Below are 14,173 nucleotides of genomic sequence, written 5' to 3'. Positions count from 1 at the left end.
GTGTGGCGCTTGGGCTCCTTAATACAAATAACCTAAAGCATCTAGCTATTCATGCATCCGGCAAACCACAAAAAGCAAACAACTGATGAGTGGCAGTGCACCTGACAGCCATACAACTATATGCTAAGACCCCGACAAAAGCTGTAAATAGTAAATAATGAGAAACAGGGAAAATGTTGACAACCCTCCCGCTTTGATCTTTTTTCCACACTTCTCTTATGGGACGCTTGTCCCCCCCGATTTTTAATGAATACCAAAACTTTGGCTGAAAATTAAAAGTCTCAAAAAATTACTATCACAGATTTTAAGTATGTCGATTCGGAGATTCACACTTGATGGTGATTGTTTATGAAATGCTTATCTTCAACAATGTCCCTGAAGTTAAGCAGTTAAAATCAGAACTTAAATGGATTGTATTGTATGCAAAAATTAGAACATTCTAAACTAAGTCAAATGCAACTATTTGTTTTCAAGTCAGCCACATCTGTTTTGTGCTCAGCAGAGTGGAGATCCATTGAAAGGAACAGGATGAAATTAACCATACAAACTCAAAATATGATCACTCCTTCTAGTCAAACTGTATTGCAGCTAGCCCTGGGTAATATATATTTTTTTTAATATATTTTTTTTATTTTTATTGCAGATGATTTGTAAAAATATAAATAATTTAATGTTTCTCTTTCATTTACCTTACCTTTATCAGCCTACCCGTTTCAGTCGCAAATGAAATGGATTTTAAAGGGATCCACGAATAGAAAGACTTGTAGTTTTTAAAAGATAAACGTTATCATGAGTTCTAAAAATTTGATATTGAAACCCCACTTGATGTTTTCGTTTTTATACGATTTGTGAAATTAGTTTAACTAGTAGGTCGCCATTTTTTTTATGTCGCAAGGGCGGTGATGTCATATGGTTATGCTTCCAGAGTACGACTCTCGCGACATAAACATGGCATCTGTTCAACCCTTTCAATTCGAACCAGAGAGAAACAGTAATGAGCCTGACAGCACTGTCGATATTTCCCAAAACGAACAGCAAAAGCCAAATGAACAGGAAAGACAGGATGAGACGAGAGTAGGAAAAAAAAATGTTCTGCCAAAATGTGCTACACCGGCGAAACGTCCAGCAAGTAGCGAATTTGACATCCAAAGTACTATCGTGCGCTTTCAGCTTGTTTTATTAAGATGCATACAGACAGAACATACTAAAGATACCTTAAGAAAATACTTAAACGTAGTGGTTTAAATATGGTTCTTGACTAATGTGGTCAACTGATCAAAAATTTGCTTTAAAGCTACCACAAGAAAACAATGCTTAAAAGCATGAGAAAGAAACACATGCAAAAAGTATTTTGAGGCAACGAAAAGGTAATAAAAGCTCAATAAAAACACATAGTAAGTATTCGCCGCTTTTAACCTTTGAACGCATGTGTTGGACGTCTCGCCGCATGGAAGGAATTGCAGTAACCTGGTCGTATTCGTTGAGTGACAGTGACAATCTATGTCATCACGCCGAGCGTCCAATGCAGGTATAAAAACATGGCGCCCTCTCGTAGATCTAAACATGCACTAAATATTATTTTTAAATCAATGGCAATATTATATGTGTTTCTAATAACATATTTTAGTAAAAGACAACAATTGTGGCTTATTAGAACCTACAAGTCTTTAAGTCCGTGGTTCCCTTTAAGGCAGACCCTCATCATCAAACTTATCTAATTATGTTATTATCATCATATTAATAGCTTATCAATGAACAACAGCAGACGGCTGCTAATTGACAGAGGGTTTTTTTTCTCCCACGTAGTACACACACGTGATTGTTTTATTGCAGTAGCTGATAATTAAGCAGAAGACACAAGAGGAGCATCAACAACAAAGTGCTCAGTAATACTGTAGTTATCAAAATGAGTGACAGCAGGAAAAGGAGTCAAATCTTTGAAAGAAAAAAAAATGACTTGGCATTAATGTGTAGAATGGGAACAATACAAGACAAGTTATAAAATGCTGATGGTAATAAATGTGTCAGCTGTGTCTAATGTCATGTAACTGTTAAGCAGTCAGCCAGGTCCAGGAGAGTAAATGTAAATCTAGCAACGAATTTTCAATTGACAAGTTTGCCATTGTTTCTTTATGTAGTTATTACTTTGAATTTGAGGGTTGACAGCAAAAAGAAGGGGCAGTGAGGAAAGAGCAAGAGATTTCATTCAAGATAGAAGTTTTGCACTTTTTGAGGATTTTTTTTCTGTCTTTTATACTGACACAGTCAGTGTTGTTAATTACGGCGCTAGAGTATAATGGCGTTACTACTGGCATCATTTTTTTTCAGTAGTGAGTAATCTAATTAATAAATGTTCTCATCTTGGCAACACCGTTACTGTAACTGAGGATGTAAAGGCACGCATTACTATGCGTTAGTACGTTGGTTGAATGAAGCGAGAAAAGTCAGAGACACAGAATCAGGGAGACAAGAGAGCAGAGCTGGAGTGGGGAAGAAGGAAGGAAAGTTGTGACGCTGTTGCAAACGCGATGCTAGGTGGCTCCAAAAATACCTGACTGTAGCCGATAGCCTACAAACTAGGCCTACATGATGCTAAGGTAGATATCACATGTATATAGAACTAGATGGGAAATGACAGACACGGCGGCGTTAGCACATGTATAGAGAACTAGATGCAGAATGATAGTCTCGCCTGCGTTAGTAAACAGCCGCCATTTTAAAGCAGTAGACTTCCCAGGAAGGCTCTGTTGAAGAGAAGATTCCGAGCGAACCTAAGTAATTTTTTATCTAAAATACTCCTACATCGGCAAACTCTTGACTTGAATCTATCTTTAAATGATGAAACAATTTTAAAACTTTCACGTGTCGAAAGTAAACATAAGGGAACTAATGTAATAACGGGAGCAATTTTAACAACTTTAACGATGGATTCACAACATTAAATGACTTCCAAACCGTGATAAATGGCACACCAATCCGTTAGCACAAAAGCGAACTCTATGATGCTTGGGCACGGTAATGTGATATAAATTGAGCCATTGTGTCCATTGTTGTTCAAAATACACTGGAGTGCACACACAGGTCTACAGTGATATAATCAAGGTGACCGGCCAGAGACTCTTTTGTTATTTTCTGTTTAACTTAAGTGACAAATCACCTGAGCGAGCTGCGTCACCCAATACCACTTGGTGCCTTGAGGCGTTTTGCTGCTGAGCAAACAGCAATCAGCCGGCACTACACTGTATTACTACAAAGTGCATAACGGCTTTGGTGTCGTCCTCACAGAATTATTGTTTTTCCCATATGCGTGACTGTGTCTGCCTGTGTATGTGTGTGTGTCTTACCCTCTACTTGGCATACAATAATTGTTTTCAAGTGAATATATGTGTTTGCGCACAAGCCTGTGAGCAAGCCTCAGTCTTTTGTTAACTTTGGCTTCAATATGGGCTTGTGTGCTGTACGTATTCAAAGCAGCTAAACAGAACAATAACTGTGGGTAAAGTTGGGTGATGTGGGTGGGAGGCCTCACTGCCATTAAACTATGGTGTCCTTCTCAAAGGCCTCCGTGCTTGATAACCTTCATTCTTCGGTAGGCAAAAAAAAAACCACAAACTAATTGAGTCATTGTTGAGAACTGAGAAACAGACAGCAGCATGGCACTTAACACAATGCATCTGTTGAAGCGAACATGTTGACCACAACTGATAATTAAGTTATATGAGCATGATGAAAACCAACCTCTTTCTCTTCCTCCTGCTCCTTTCTCATCTGTTCCAAGCGAACTTGCTCAGCCTCTTCTCGCTCTTGAGCTTCCCTCTGAGAAGGAAACAATTAAAATGGAAGAGACCAAAAGATAGCTGAAAGCATGAAAGTATGTTTCCTTGAATCATTTTCTAATGACGATAACATTTCAATGACAAGAATCCAGCTTTCTTTAATTTACTTTTCGAGTATTGAAATTAAATCCAGATAGCTGCATAATAGCAACATAAATACTCATAGTATACCCTGTTATAATACCCTATTGTTAGTTGATTGGAAGTGAATGTGCACTTTGTGGCAACAAAAATGTATTTTTTCTACCAAAATCAGATAAAGGAAGGTTCATCTCTGGAGGAGTGAATTTCATTTCATCTCGCTGTGTTAAAATGCATGTTTGCCATTAAAGTAGGTACCTCTACATACGAAGTTAATTCGTTCCACGACCTTATTTGTAAATCGAAATGGTTGTATGTCAAGTAGGATTTTCCCATAAGAATACATTATAATTTCATTAATTTGTTCCAAAGTCCAAAAACATACACTAAATCCTTAATAAATAATGCTAGTACTATTACAAATGGCAATTACACATAAACAACAAATAAACTGTAAATAAAAATCAGAACAATAAAATAATAATTGCTGTAATAATGTAATGAATCGGGTTCTAATGTGGCAAATGTGTTTTGCGTGCTGTACCTGAACGCACCGCGTGGCTAACGTCACAGAAAGAGAAACGTACGACGGAGATTTTACTTAAAAAGACTGGCTAATAAAGGTCGGAGGACGACCGTCGAGATCGTACACATTCTACAGCCGTATTGTCGAGCCTGTTCACCGATGCGCACACCACGCTCAGAATTTTTTTATCATTTCCATCTTCATTTTAATGGTAAGAGTCGAATTTTTCCTTTTTCCACCAACTGCATTAATCTTCTTGGAACCCGTGTTGATTTCTCTCACAAGAAAACCCGCCGCGCGCCCGTCTTGCGGGAAAACAAAGAAAGTACGGCGCTGTCACAAATGGTCATATTTCGAGCAGGTCGTTGGATGTAGAAACAAATTGTGAGTCAAATTTAACGTTGAAAGTCGAAAAGATCGCGTGTCGAGGCGACATATGTTGAGGTACCACTCTATTTGGTCATATAATTTGACATTAAGTTTGACAAAACGTAAGCAATCAATATCTAAATTACCACTCATAATGGAAAATCTAAAATATTCTGACAGAGATGACATAGACATTACAATATCTTTAAAGCTTTTCTCGTTTAATGAGTCTCATTAAACTTTGAATGTGTACCAGACGTACGGCTTATCGTGCATTCTTACACCTGTGTTCCAAGCAGGCCAGTGTTAGTGGATTTGTTTTCGTTATTTTAATACCTTCTTTCGGTCAGCCTCTAGAGACAGACGGTAGGCCTCGTCCTGTTCCCTCTTCACCATTTCTCTTGCTTCACGCTCGTCCTATGTGGAGGGACAGGGAGAGTAACAGAGAAAGTGAAAAAGAGAAAAAGTAAGAGAACATGGAAAAAATAATTGAAAAAATAAAAAGGAAAAAAACAATAAAAGAGAAAGGGAAATAGAGAACGTGAGAGAAATAGAAAAAAAGCATGAGATAGAGTGAAAGAAAAAGGATAAAAATAGAAAGAAAAGGAAGAAGGAAAAACAACAAGCAGCAAGAAAGAAAACGATAAAGGACAAATCAGGACTAGACATCTGAGCCATGGCATAGTGGGTGTGGAACCAGATAAAAACGAGGCAAAGATAGCACAGCATGTTAAGTGTGGTTACATACAAACACCAGGTATGAAAGAGTAGCAATAGAGGGCAATTCATTGTGACCAGAATGTCATTTATCAGACCCTACACTGCTTTTATGCTTCCTCGTCCCGTTCTTTTTATTCCCTTGGCTTCTCTCTTCCTGTTTGTACAGAGGGAAGGGGAACAACGGCCTTTCTCTGTGTACCTGCTGCGGCCGCTGAGGGCTATAGAAAGACTAGGACTAAATGCGGGGGTCTATTGTGTTAACAGTGCATAGCCATTAGTTTTCACTTTTCTGAGGGCCCACGCTGTGTGCCTGCCCGGATATGGCAAAGGAAGCTTATTGTGATTATCAGAGGGGGCCACTGTGAATCTAAGCAGTGGGCAAGCAAAAGGACAGTGTGTATTGTTGCCTTGAGTCAGCACATGCAAAAGATACATTTGTGCTCCTGGTCCACATAATGGAGAAATAGAGAAAGGATACTGTAAAAGTGGTTGCAGACCAAGCATCAAAAGACTCAACCGTCAATGGAGTACACACATGACTCACGCAAACAGCTATTCATTCTAAGGATATGTGTAAGAGATATTATTAAAACCAAATTTTTGATACACCAGAGAGGTTTATATGGAACTACCTAGATGTCTTTTAATTTGTCCCATTGGTACAGATTATATCTTTAGGAATACAATTTAACTCCTACTGTACTCATTTTTTGGCAGCATGGTTGTGTACAGCACCTGTTTTACAATATGTTATTGTACCACATTCGTAATTACTAATCATTATTATCTATAACATAGGTATTGGTATTTATATTTTCTCAGTCTACCATGTCAACCAAATTGATTGAAGTAGACGTCCATTTTAAGCCTAGCTTATCAGCGTTTTTTTTTCCCTAAACAAGCAGTTTTAACAAATCTACAAAGAAAACATTGGAAACTACAGAGTAGCTGAACGTTTTCACATATGAAGTAATTGTTTTGACAGGCAAATAAGGCAAATCGGGCTAACTTTCATTAGCGCGTGAATGGTGTCTTCTGTTGTATATTAGCATTAAGCTAGTGCGTGAAAATCTAATATTTTGTAATTTTGACATATAAAAACACTTTTGTTTCCCAAAAGGTTTGGGTTTGTGGTCATGACTTTGAAATTCTATTTTCCACTTTTCTTTACTGTTATACTTTGTAATGTTTGTATACAGTTGTGGTCAAAAGTTTACATACACTTGTGAAGAACATAATGTCATGGCTCTCTTGAGTTTCCAGTTATTTCTACAACTCTTGATTTTTCTCCGATAGAGTGATTGGAACAGATACTTCTTTGTCACAAAAAACATTCATGAAGTTTGGTTCTTTTATGACTATTATGGGTTAACAGAAAAAGTGATCAAATCTGCTGGGTCAAAAATATACATACATGGATCTGAAAAAGCGAATCATTGACTTGAACAAGTCAGGAAAGTCACTTGGGGCCATTTCAAAGCAGATCTGCCAAGAATAGAAGCTGCTGGAACACAGGTGTCAGTGTCCACAGTCAAGCGTGTTTTGCATCTCCATGGACTGAGAGGCTGCCGTGCCAGAAGGAAGCCCTTGCTCCAAAAGCGGCACCTTAAGGCTCGACTGAAGTTTGTTGCTGATCACATGGACAAAGATAAGACCTTCTGGAGGAAAGTTCTGTGGTCAGACGAAACAAAAATCGAGCTGTTTGGCCACAATGCCCAGCAATATGTTTGGAGGAGAAAAGGTGAGACCTTTAACCCCAAGTACACCATGCCTACCGTCAAGCACGGTGGTGGTAGTATTATGCTGTGGGGCTGTTTTGCTTCCAATGGAACTGGTGCTTTACAGAGAGTAAATGGGATAATGAAGAAGGAAATTCTTCAAGATAACCTAACGTCATCAGCCCGAAGATTGGGTCTTGGGCGCAGTTGGGTGTTCCAACAGGATAATGACCCCAAACACACATCAAAAGTGGTAATGGAATGGCTAAATCAGGCTAGAATTAAGGTTTTCGAATGGCCTTCCCAAAGTCCTGACTTAAACCCCATTGAGAACTTGTGGACAATGCTGAAGAAACAAGTCCATGTCAGAAAGCCATCAAATTTAACTGAACTGCACCAATTCTGTCAAGAGGAGTGGTCAAAGATTCAACCAGAAGCTTGCCAGAAGCTTGTGGATGGCTACCAAAAGCGCCTAATTGAAGTGAAAATGGCCAAGGGACATGTTACCAAATATTAGCGCTTCTGTATGTATATTTTTGACCCGGCAGATTTGATCACTTTTTTCTGTCCACCCATAATAAAGTTATAAAAGAACCAAACTTCATGAATGTTTTTTGTGACAAAGAAGTATCTGTTCCAATCACTCTATCAGAGAAAAATCAGAGTTGTAGAAATAACTGGAAACTCAAGAGAGCCATGACACTATGTTCTTCACAAGTGTATGTAAACTTTTGACCACAACTGTATGTCTTTAGTGTTACAGTTTACTTCTACTGATTGTGAACAACTGAAAAGCAGTAACATTAGTCATTTTGAGGGACTGTTAGTTATCTGCCAAACTACAGTCAGTTTCCACCATGTTTGGTTGATTAAATTTGTCACAACTGATCACCGAGATCATCAGTCGACAATCTTGATTAAAATCACTCAGCCCCAATTTTGTTCAATATTCCTTTGAGCACAGTTTCCCAGCCTTTATCGAACCAAGGCAGTGAAGGCACCCAGTTTTAAATTTTTTTTTTTTTTTACGGCACGCGATAAAACAATGCCACAAAGAGTATTAATACTGAAAATAGAAACTTAATATAGTCCCTAATTCACTAATTCAGAGTGAAATTCAGGTCTGTTTATTTGAGCACAAGGTAGTTTGTTGTGACTTTTGCGCTCTAGAGAGGTAGTTGTTAACTTTTAATGAATATGTAGCCCATCTTCACTTCAGAACAATTCAATGAAATATTTCGTAATCTTCAACTAATGGATGGTTTTCTTGGTCCTGGTTCAGGTTTAACATCTATCACCTCTGAACAACAACAACTAATGGATTAAAATCAGATTTGATAATCGATTTTTGCAGGAAGCTATGAGCAGTACCGTTTAGGTCCTTTTTTGTGTGTCATGTGAGGTTGCGCGCGCCAGTGATTAGAGCAAGAAAGAGTGAGAGTTCAGCGCTACACTCAGGTTGGGTTGCTGAATCAATAATATTACGAAGTGTCAACAGTTAGACTGTCTTTTGTGTTGTTAGATCTAGTGTGCCTCCGCCAGAGGTGAGCAAATGAAGCCAATTGTGATGTGTGCTTTCTTTGTTGATGAGACGTTACTGCTTAGCATGGAACGCGAAGCTAGTTAGCGATTATGCTAATCAGTGTCTTAAGTGCCCGTTGGTATTGTGTTTTGGAGAAGCATATTAGCACTTCAGTTATTGTTAGATAGTAAAATTGTCTCATTTCTTTTTAGAAAGAAACCACACACAACAGCTTAGAGTCTACTTCCAACACTCTCTAACTGTAAATTGTCATACAAGAGAGTGTGCTTCGAAATTGGATTGTATTAATGAACAACTGTTTGATAAAGAAAACTGATTCATTACAGTCTGCCTCCTCCTTATTCGATTTTTTCGTGTAGCTTTTTTAAAGAAAATAAATGAGTCATTTATACCATTTGTATCAGCGCTTTGCCCACAAGAAAAAACATTTTTTTTTAGCGGCACTTTTCTTTTTTTGATTGAGCACGACTTTTGTCTGATTTGTGTACAAAGAATTTCTTTTTATGTTTTATAATCAGAATCTTTATTAAAAACTTTAACAAGTTTTATGTACTTAAAACAGTACAGTTTTAGAATACAGTTAAGTCAGGAAGCTGTAATAAAATATTTTTTAATGAAATAGTAATCCATTTTGTCTTCACTGTTACTTACAACATGTGTAAAACAACTTCAAGTTAAATTGTGAAAGTAATTGAAAAAAGTGACATTCATCCAATGAATCCATCAATCGTTTAATTAATCATCCGACTGATCAATTATAAATATAATTGTTAGTTGTTCAACACGAGCAACTGCTCTTGAATGAACTGTGAATAGTTTTCCCAGAATAGTGGACATATGATGCATATAAAAGGAGGCTACAAGAGCTTCAGTGAGTAGCCAGTGGATGAGTAGATAGACACCAAGATAAAAACACAGACAACCACTCGAATGACTTTCGAGGCAGTCTGAAATGTTTAGGACACAAAGTGGCTATCCAGTTGCACCATTGTTAGACAATGTCAACATGGAATGTCTGAAGTGAGTGGACGTCTGTGTTTATGGTGTGTCCAGTGGGGAAAATCAAGTAAAAGACTAACACTGTAAAATACCCTCCCAAAAATGACAAATACTTAGGACAAGTCAACATGAAGATTAGAATTGCAGCAATGTCAAGGCTGACTTCACCCACTCAGCTCTCAAGATGGGAATAGGGCCTGTCAGTAAGAAGATTGACTCAATTCCTGCGGTTATTGGTCCTAATAGATAAGTACACAGCTGCATGAGGCTTTCAAAACGACTCAAAATCTATGCAGTCTTCATGTGACAATTTTCCAGGCTATTTCCTTTAGGCAGGCTTGCACCTGGCTTATTAGCCAACGTAAATACCTTTTCAGAACAACTTTACTGTACATTTACTGTGGTTTTTCCACTGTCTGATAGAAATGTTTTGCGCTGAGAAATTACGACCAACCAGTCACTCCTTATATGCGGTTCCCATAAATGACATGCAACAGCTTTTAAATCAGCATAGTTGCTCACTGACTATTATTGAACTCCTAATACATAGTGACAACTGTCATTTATCGATACTGTAGTCAAAAGAAAAGCAAACTGGCAAGTGTGGGAATCTTTCCCTTAACTCATACTTAAACAGGAATGAGGTGAAACAATGTCTGTGTGTCATTAAAGTTAACAATGCTTTCTGCTCTGCTCAAGCGTGTTACTATTCAGCCACCAGTTACGGGCCAGGTAAAGAAACGCACTTCTTTAAACCTCCATTGTTACTAATGAAAGAGTGCAATGCCAAACAAGATATTCTGGATAAAGGTTTGATGATAGGGGAAAAACTATAGCGTAGTGAAACCTAATATAAAGTTAATCCTCACTTGGGGAGAAGATTATTAGGACATGAGTATTGTATTATAATTTCCCAATGCATTTCAACACACGAATATGAAGTACATTTAAAGGGAAAACCACAAATAGTATAAATAAAATTAATGTCACAGATGGTTGATCAAAGTATTGAAGTATGAAAATCACAGATTTCCTTGACCTGATAGAGAAAATAATGTTAAAACAGAAAAAATGACAGCGTTTATAAGCAGAGAAATTTTGTGATGCCGGTTTTACCCATGTAATTTGACATTGCTAGACTGGAGAACAGATGCTTGGATCGTGGGCATTAAAGACGTAATGATGAAGTGAGGGCAATATGAGATACAGGTAGTCCCCAGGTTACGACGGACTCGATTTACGCGATTTCGACTTTGCGACGCTGGAGTCTCGGCCGCCATCGTGTCCAGTCGTTTTTTTTTTTTCTTTAAAACTGCGTAAACAGTACCCTATTGTACCACACAGTATTTTGTTTTTAACTTTATTAACTTGATGTGTTCTGTCCTCACTAAACGTGAAGTTGTTCAGCTTGACAGACAGAAAACAAGGGAATTGTGTTTTTTGAAGCGTTTTCCTTCCTTCACATTTGACAATTTGTAAAGCTGTAGCACACATATGAACACTTATGTTCAAAATGACACACATTTTAACAATAAAACACCTGATACAAAACAATTGGTGTTCTAGAGTCCATCCGTCGGATCAAAATGTAAATTTAGTGGATTAAATTAGCCCAATTTGCCTAGAAAAAGTATACTAGCTTAAATGCTATGAATGCTAACGTATTTACAATTTTCATAGCGAATCGCTCACACAAAACTCAAACATAAACATATATTAGCTGAAAAAACTTAAAGCCTTATGTGAGCCAGTCTTATATCCATGTCAGACGAGTGTCCTACGCAGTCATAGAAGCAAAGGCGACAGTCCAGCCACACACCCACACAAAATAAGATACTTTTGGACTTTTTAGATAGTTATTTTTTAAAGGGTTAATTCCTATTTACACAGAAATTCGGGTTATGTCGCCAGCATAGGAACGGAACTGGTTTGTAACCTGGGGACTACCTCTACTTGCATTTAATTGGCTAAAATAGGTACCGGCATTGATACAATGTCTGCCCCGATATCTGGCGGCCACTTCCTGGAAAGACTCGCTTTTATTTAGCATTTTCTCTGTTATTATACCTCAGAAAAAATAAGTTATGTATTTTTCAATATATTAGTGCTGCAACGATTAATCGATTTAACTCGAGTATTCGATTAGAAAAAATATTCGGATTAAATTTTGTTGCTTCGAGTATTCGTTTAACGAAAGTGGCGTTGTAATGGTTTATTTTTTTAAAGTGTTTGCATTCAGTTTTATTGATTAGGGTGGATACACTGCCCTCTGGTCTACCTCTTTTCACATGGCTGAACAAATGAGCCAACTGCTCCCTGTTAAGACCAAAGTAAGCTAAGTTTTTGTTTGAGGTAATGATTTTTATTGCATATGAGCCAACTGCTCCCTGTTAAGACCAAAGTAAGCTAAGTTTTTGTATGAGCTAATGTTTTTTATTGCATTCATAGTTTAGTTTATAGGCATATTGAACCGTTTTTTGTAGGAATATGTGTCTGAAAAAATTGTTAAGAGCATTTTAAAAAACTTTAGCATTTCATAGCATTTAAGGTAGCGAACTTTTTCTATGTAAGTTAGCCAATTGTTTTTTTTCTTGTACATAGATCCTCATTTAAAAAAAAAAAAATTATACCGTTTGAGGCTCAGCTCATGTACAGTGATACCTCAGCTCACGAACATAATTGGTTCCCAGAAAGTGTGTGTAAGGCGAAAAGTTCGTCTTCCGAACATTTATTTCCCATAAGAAACCATTAAAATGAGAATAATCCGTTCCCAGGTCCCCATAAAACATAATTTTCTACTAAATAAGCCTTAAAACTACACAAAAATATACCTTATTTTATGTATAATAAATGTGCTATTGTATTATAATTAAAGAAATAAACTGTACTGTAGAATAAAGTCGTTTTATTTACCTTTGTGATGGTAGTTGATGGCTTGATGGAATGGAGTGGGAGGAGGAGGGAGGGGGAGGGAGGGAGTTACTGTTTGGAAGGAGAGTGTTACCGGCAAAGTGCGCAGTTAGCGTAGACTCCACTGCTGTGCCCCCCACATGCTTTTGGTTGTTAATAAAAGTGCCCACAAAACGCCATCCGACGCCTCTGGGTGTTTGTATGCACGCCGCCACCTTTCTGGAGAGGAAATCGGGCGAACTGAAGACAACCGACGACAACGAGCCAACGTGACTCGCCGGTCCACTTCTCACTACGGTGGGAAGCTGAAAGCACCGCCAATTACCAGTCGAGGGCGAATTGGTAACACGAGTCACCTTCCATAAGGACTGTAGGTAACTCTTTTTCGGTCCCATAATAGCAAAAGTACACTCAATATGGTCCAAAATGTCTATCAAACACAAACCACGTCCGCACTCAACGAAAGTGAGGGGACGAACTGGGACGCCGTGAGCGTGCGTCAGCTTCCCGTGGCGCTTTTCGACCGCGTGAATTGGTTCGTCCGCCGAAAACTAGTTCGTCAGCAGAGACTATATGCCCGCGAATTTAATGTTCTTGAGGCGAAAAGTTCGTGAGCTTAAGCGTTCGTGAGCTGAGGTATCACTGTATTTGAATTTTTCATGTTCCGTATCTGATTACGCGATTATTCGAAGTAACTAGTCCATCGATTAATCGACTACTAAAATATTCGATAGCTGCAACCCTACAATATATAAAACAAGATTTGTTCTGCTAGGATTGACAGAGTGGGCTCATTTACCTCGTCTTTAATGTCTTCTTGTTGCTGTGCTGTGAATATCTCCATTGCTCCCATTAACCTCATCATTAGTTCGTCCACTGTCGTATTACCTGAGAGGCAAATTACAGCCATAATCAAATCTCTTAGGACTTTCCAATGAACTCATTGGTTGCCATTGGCCGTGATAGATGTTAAAACCATATTGACTGGGAGAGCTTGCACCAATCATTTGCTGCCTGTCCCTCCCAGTTCAAATGGATTGGACACTATCGTTGTCAATGGTAGCTAATGAGTTAATCGAAGGATTATTGACAAAAACAAGAAAAATGAAATATCATTGCTATTACAAAAATGGAACATTTATTCAGTTCATATCATTAAAAAAATATTAGGATATTCACCTTGAATAACATTTAGAACTTCGTTGGAGGTACGTTTTCCCATGACTATGAGGAGCAGAGGGAATTGATCTGTCTTGTAAGTGCGTATAGTCTGTGTCACCACACTGCCAAAATGTCTCGTGCACATGGTAAGTAACCTGAAAGACAACAAGACCAGCAAGAATCAAAGCATTGTTTTCGTATTATTTGCTACCATTTTTTGTGGGAAAAAAACAACATACACATAAAAGCATACATTAAATAAAAAAGATACATAATTCTATAAATATTATGTAAATACTCTCGTTAATTT

At 37.9% G+C, this 14,173-nt stretch overlaps 1 protein-coding gene across 1 annotated transcript in view; it reads right to left on the bottom strand.

Moving 5' to 3' along the window:
- The window catches only part of faf1 (Fas (TNFRSF6) associated factor 1), a 134,003-nt gene that overhangs the window by 24,926 nt on the left and 94,904 nt on the right, over window positions 1–14,173 (bottom strand). The window contains exons 14-17 of the mRNA XM_057840868.1: window positions 13,882–14,018; window positions 13,502–13,590; window positions 5,149–5,229; window positions 3,739–3,816 (exon numbers count right to left, since the gene is read on the bottom strand). Of these exons, the coding sequence (XP_057696851.1) occupies window positions 3,739–3,816; window positions 5,149–5,229; window positions 13,502–13,590; window positions 13,882–14,018 (385 nt within the window). The remainder of the gene's footprint in view (window positions 1–3,738; window positions 3,817–5,148; window positions 5,230–13,501; window positions 13,591–13,881; window positions 14,019–14,173) is intronic.

The sequence above is a fragment of the Corythoichthys intestinalis genome, chromosome 7 (assembly GCF_030265065.1).
Source record: "Corythoichthys intestinalis isolate RoL2023-P3 chromosome 7, ASM3026506v1, whole genome shotgun sequence".
Classification (NCBI taxonomy): Eukaryota; Metazoa; Chordata; class Actinopteri; order Syngnathiformes; family Syngnathidae; genus Corythoichthys; species Corythoichthys intestinalis.
This window is presented reverse-complemented; position numbering and strand designations above follow the sequence as displayed.